Source organism: Nanorana parkeri, unplaced genomic scaffold (genome assembly GCF_000935625.1).
Source record: "Nanorana parkeri isolate BGI_ZX_2015 unplaced genomic scaffold, ASM93562v1 scaffold99, whole genome shotgun sequence".
Classification (NCBI taxonomy): Eukaryota; Metazoa; Chordata; class Amphibia; order Anura; family Dicroglossidae; genus Nanorana; species Nanorana parkeri.
The window spans coordinates 1,275,149-1,281,576 of NW_017306367.1; the positions used below are offsets into that span (position 1 = coordinate 1,275,149).

The following is a 6,428-nucleotide window of genomic DNA, read 5'->3' on the forward strand; positions in this document are numbered from 1 at the left end:
CATTGGAGGGGTCTAAAAAGCTGACAGGGGTTATAATCTTCTCTTACGCTATTAAAAACAAAAAAAAATGGTTTCACTTTTATTTTAAATTGACACTAAACTCAGGAAGTAAATCTTAAAAATGCCTTCAAGTACCTTAACTTTTGACAAAACTGTATCTTATTTGTGTATCACTCGGCTGTAGATCCTCAAATCATCTCTGAATTGGTGCTGACACTGTCCTTCCTTCTGGAGGGTGGCTACTTTTGTTCCCCATGATCCCTGTGTGTGTTATAAAGTAGCCACCGCTACAAGCTCACTCCCGTGATGGACTACAATCTCACGTTTAGTTTTCTAATTTGTATTGAATTTGTAGAGATCTATGGCTAAGCCCATTATTGGGTGAAACATGTCAGAGGGAAGAGGATCCACAGCGGGACGATGTGTACCCGTGTGCTAAAATAAACGTTTCACCGAAGTTTGTGGGGCATGACCGGACTTTTTTTCTGTGGTAAAAAAGTAATTCATGCCCACATGCACAGTGGCCAGGAGGTGTGTTGGGGTTCCATTCACATGAACGGCAAAGCAATGCACCTGGCCCCCGTTAACGCACGCTAGATGCATTTTGCGATAGCGTGCATTAATCACAGTGTATCAAGTGATTAATGCTACACTTAGGTGTGAATGGACCCTTAAGCCACCAATGCATTTTAGATGTGAGATGGAACAGCAGAAAACAGGCTGTACATTTCCAACCGTCCTATGATATGGGGAAGGTGTCATGTGGATGCCTGTTGTTGTTCATACATTATAGACTGCCTAATTGTAAGGCATCAAGATGAATCCCAGATAATGGGCAGTTGGTGTGTTTACCTTTGTGTCACCACTAAGGTCAGACTAGAGCAGTGTTTTTCAACCACTGTGCCGCGGCACACTAGTGTGCCGATATCAGTGTACAAAGATTTATTATAATGGACATTTAGGTTACATCATGAAACTGACCTAATATGTTCAATCTCATCACGACCCGATACTGACAGACTGGCCTACTGATCTACCTGTCATCAGCTATGAAACTACTTACTAGTGATCTAATAGATAAAATGGCGTTGAATAGTTACAGAATTCAATTTCTTAATTATTGTATTAATCATCACCTTTATGTCTTAATAATAATTACATTCACACTACAATCTGCAGAAAACCATATTCTCTAAATTGTGATCATAGAAACAACATATAGTTTGTAGTCAGGATTTCCCAGAATCCTGTTTCCATGAGTGATGTGGTTGACTCACTCCCTTTCCAAGAAATTTGCTCAGTGATTGAGGCTAAACTGCCAACAGCCTGCTGCAGGGAATAATGTCTCGTCAGCGAGATCCTGAGATTGACTTCATCAGGAATTTCATCTTTAGCCCTCATTCACACTGGAATCGGCCCCGCACGTACAGCTCCGTGCTGCGTGCAGGGCCGTACCGAGCAGCTCCCGGGAAGGACAGGTGGTGCGTGTGCTACGTGGCCGTACGGCCCCCTACGCTCACCCGCCCTGCATGTCCGTGCACGCGCGGGTGAGCGTACTCGTACGCTGACAGGATGGGTCCTGTCTGCGTCCGAGCCAGGACACACGCACCCCCTACAGACTTGCACTGGAGGTGAGCGTAGGGGGGCGTACGGCCGCGTAGTCCCATAGAGAAGGACGGGGGCTGCATACTAATCACACGCAGCACCTGTCCTTTCCAGGAGCTGCTCAGTTTTTAAAACTGTAGTATTCCATGCTTTGAGCATTGTGGCTGTTTTCAGCTATGAGTGTTCAAATACTGTATCTATGAGAACTTGTGAAACAAGCAAAAGGTAACACTTCCTTCTCAAAAGACTTACTTGTCAGCCACTTGAATATATGGTTCTACACAGAGGTTCTTTTCCACACAACGGAAACCACCATTGAAGTTGACGCAGGTCTGTTGCTCAGTGCAGCTATTGGCTCCGGTCTCACACTCATTGATATCTGATTATAATAACAAGATTGTGGAACATTATTGAAATGTCATTAGCATTGTTACACATACTGGTGAACGTTTTCCAATCAAAAACATAATTCAAAAGTAAATGAAAAGTAATTCAAGGGTAGAAGTTACAACGTTCTAAAAGTAGATTGGGCAGAATACTGTATTGCTTTTCACGCTATCACTGCGTTTATGTCCCTGCCATGCAAAGCCAACAAATATGCATTTGAGATAGCTAGGTGGAAGGTGCAGCTGTTCAAGAGTGACATATGTGTATTAGGGTATTTGGTAGGGTGTACCTAGAGCATTGCATTCATGGTGGGGTGTGCTGTGTGTATTAGGGTTCATGGTGGATTCTCCTTTTTTGCTGTATATCACATACTCTAGATTGCCCCATTCTGTGCTTTGTGCAGGTTGCTTCATATTCCACAAAGCTCTATTCTATATGCTGTGCTCTATGTTAGATACTTCATACCTCAGATCATCAGTATTGTCATATTAAGAGACAGAAGTTATTCATACCATTGCAACTGCAAACTCTGCCCCGTGATTCAACAAATGGGAACATTTTTGCTAATAAACATTATTTTATGCTTGCTTAAAGAAACTCCCAAGAAATTGGTGGAAAAGTGTTCACACAATTGTAGTCCTATACTGTATTAATAAAAATGCAGGTGATTATAATAGGAAAACAATAAAAAATAATTAATACTACAGGAATGATAAATTCACAGTATTAAAGTAGAACTGAAAGCAAGATAGTGTTTTTCATTTTGGATAGAATAAGTGAGGGTTATAACTAAGGATACACTGATACTGGTTTTTCGTTATCGAGTACCGATATTTTTTTTTCCGGTACTTGACGATATCGAATACCGGTGCCGTCTGCCACGATTATCAAGAAGCCAGGCGGCAGATCATGGCCCGCCACCCGGCTTCCTGATTGCCTGAGAAGCTGGTGTTCTATCGAAAGAACACTGGCTTCACTTCTCGAGGTTGCCTGGCTACCTGACCAATCAGGAAGCCAGGCAGCGGGTCATGAGGTGCATGAGGTGAGAATTAATTTCTGCATTTCCTTTCTATTCCCCCATGAATAATTACAGTATATTGATATATCTTATCGACTAATTAAAGTGAGATTAAATTTAAGTTATTTTAAATGATGATTAAATCACTTACAATGGATCCTTGATGTTTAAAAGTTTTAGTTTGCTGCAGAATCAGGTAGTCCTCTGAGTGCTAGCCCTGATATCCTGTTTTAGCATGGTTCCTTTCCCTTGCAGGATCCTATGGAAGCCACCCTTGTGAGTGCTAGTAAGTATGAGTATGTCTCCACAAACACACAGGCACAGCAAGGCAAGCCACTCCCTTGCTCCCCCTCCCCCCTTCTCCTCAAGCCAGTAGATGGTCAGCTGGTGGAGACCCGTGATGTACACAAGTTGCATGTGTATATAAATTAAAAACAACAAACTATAAAGTATAAATGTCCTTAATAAAGTGAAAAGTGATAATGAAAAAATCAATATTATTATTAGACAGGATTTATATTATACATGATTTATATAGCGCCAGCAATTTGTGCAGCGCTTTACAATATAGGGCAGACATTACAATCACAATACAATTCAAGACAAGATGGTAAGGAGGGCCCTGCCCCTGAGGGCTTACAATCTAAAAGGAGGGGGAAGTGATACATGAAGATGGAGCTGCGTGGGGATGAATTGTTTGAGAACGTGATAGTCGAGCGGTTAGGTTGAGGTGGGATAGGTTTCCCTGAAGAGATGAGTCTTTAGATCGGGAGTAAGGAGATTGGTCTGAGATTATTGAGGTCGGTAGGGTCCATTGAGGGTTTTTTGGGTATTGGGGGGACCAGGGCATGCTTCAGAGGGGAGGGAAAGATTCCAGTAGAGAGTGAGATATTGAAAATGTGAGTAAGAGAGTGTAGGATAGAGTATGAGGGTGACCGAAGTAGCGGTGAAGGAACAGGGTCCAGGGGGCAAGTGGTCAGGTGGGTGTCAGAGAGAAGCTTTGTAACCTCCTCTGGGTCAAAAGAGGAGAGTAACAAGTAACATATGTCCATATGTGTAGATGTAATGTTCCGTGCGTCTCAGTGCTCCACATGTATTAACAGAAAAGATCCGCACTCACCAGATAGCCTTTGTAAACTCACTTATGGTATATCCAATTGAGGGTCTGCCGCTCAACAATCCCTGTAAGAGACGTTCAGCAGCAGAGACGTTGGAGTGAGAGCAATCATTTTAGGGCCATCAATCACTATTAATACTAAACTGATCAGCAGTAAAAGCTTTTAAAGTGTTACCTATGTGAATTTTGGGGTATCACCGGCGCACGCAATTTTAATGCTTGACATGCTTGGTATCAATTTACCCAACATGACCCCATCTTTTATATTTTACCAAATATCCCCAAAATGGGTATTACCGTATATACTCGAGTATAAGCCGAGATTTTCAGCCCATTTTTTTGGCTGAAAAGTGCCCCCCTCAGCTTATACTCGAGTCAGCGTCAGGTGTCTTCTTACTTACCTCGCCGAGCGTCGCGTCACTGCTGCTCAGATAAAAAAATGTGAGCAAATACCATGTAACGTAAAAAATTGCAACTGGCATAATTTTTACTCTACAAGGCCTCTGCTCTTTAGAAAATATATCATTGTTTGGGGGTCTGAAGCTGTTTTCTAGCCAAAAATTCAGATTTTATCATGTGTGCGCAAATAGTAAGAAATTGCTCCAGACAGCAAGTGGTTACTGATAAAACTGATAAGGCTATATACATTAATCTAATTTCTCGCTTACACGTACTGTATATCTGAATAAGCATTGACAAAACTATAAATAACTGGAATACATTATTTGGATATTGCATATGCTAGATAAGGGTGTATGTCGATAGGCTTTTTGTTTGTACCAGACGCATTTTGCATTCTAAAACAAGTTTATGTGAATGCAAAACCTGCTTGATCCAGGTCAACTGCAAGTCAAATGGATATCAACTGCCGCTCAAATGCATTTGTCAATGAATTCTGAATGATGCTAGAAGTGTCTTAGACTGATTTCAAATGGATGCCATTGACAAAAGCCCAAAACCCGTCAACACAGGTCCTAACTTATTGGCAAGGATAATCTTAGCTTCTTGTTACTTTATGGGTGTAATGAAGAAAACATTTTGCATTATAAGTAGGAAGCAAACATACAGATTTTTGATACCCTGATGTTACTATGAAAGGTTAGAGATTCTCTCTTGATAAAATCCAACACAGACAAAACCAAGGAAGTCTCAGCTGATAAGACAATCACAGACATAGGGAGCCCTGTCCCCTTTGACATACGATGAAAGAAGCACAAATCTTCCTGATTCGAATCATGTTGAGAATGCGTTTCCCACAGGTAGAATGTACATATTTCTGAAGGACTGGTGGCTGATGATTTGTTAGTGGATAGAACTTTTAGATCCGAGACCAAAATTATTCTATTACACAATTTTGAAATACCTATAAAATGCTGTTGGAATTTACGTAAACTGCACCAGTAAACCGAGGACCATGGTATGTTCTCCATGCTTAGATCTTCATGTCTCATTTTATTGTATTGCCACAACACAAAAGTCGTTTTCTTCAGTAAGGCCTATTAACTAACCTGTACAAGCTCTACTTACAATATATAATCTCAATGAGTAGCGGGGGAACTTAACTTGTTATCAATAAAACTAACATGCTTTACTTTGGCACCGGATGTTAGAGCAAATATACTCTCCCCTCTCCTGTCCGATCCTCCAGCGCTGACTGGTGGAATGGACGGGGGAGGGGGAGGGGACAGCTTGATCTGCCTCTAGATAGGCAGAGCCAGCTGTCACTCACGCAGCTGGGCGGATCCAGACATAATTGTCGGGATCCGTTTCAGCTGCGGTGTCTCAGTATACCGCGAGCTGCAGCTCGCGGTATACTGAGCTTTGGGTAACGGGAGGACGCTAGTTTGTGTCCTCCCGTTACCCTTCGGAGAACTATGGGGAAAAGCCCTAACACCATAGTTTTCCTTTAACAAAAGATATTGTAAAAATAGACTAAGCTAATAGAAAGTCATTGGCTGAACAGTGACGGCATTATGTCAGATGCAGGCCCGGCGCTACCGCAAGGCAAGTCAGGCGGCTGCCTTACGGGCTGCAGGGTGAGGGCGGAAAAAACAGGGCATTTTGACAAGTACTTGTATTTGTCAAAATGCCCCGATGTTTGCGCTATGTTTTTTTTTCACTTACCTTCGGTGCGGGAGAGCAGCGGCGAGTCAGCGCTGGTCCAGTGGGAGGAGCTCCAGGTGGGGTCCTAATTTAGCTGGCCGGCGACTGCCTGAGGATCCCGACACGTGCGGCGCCTCAGGCAGTCGCCGGCCAGCTAAATTAGGACCCCACCTGGAGCTCCTCCCACTGGACCAGCGC

The 6,428-nt window shown here is 42.7% G+C and overlaps 1 protein-coding gene across 1 annotated transcript in view; it reads right to left on the reverse strand.

Moving 5' to 3' along the window:
* The window catches only part of EFEMP2 (EGF containing fibulin like extracellular matrix protein 2), a 42,896-nt gene that overhangs the window by 6,869 nt on the left and 29,599 nt on the right, over positions 1–6,428 (reverse strand). Inside the window, exon 9 of the mRNA XM_018552861.1 lies at positions 1,858–1,984. Coding sequence (XP_018408363.1) covers positions 1,858–1,984 — 127 coding nt within the window. The remainder of the gene's footprint in view (positions 1–1,857; positions 1,985–6,428) is intronic.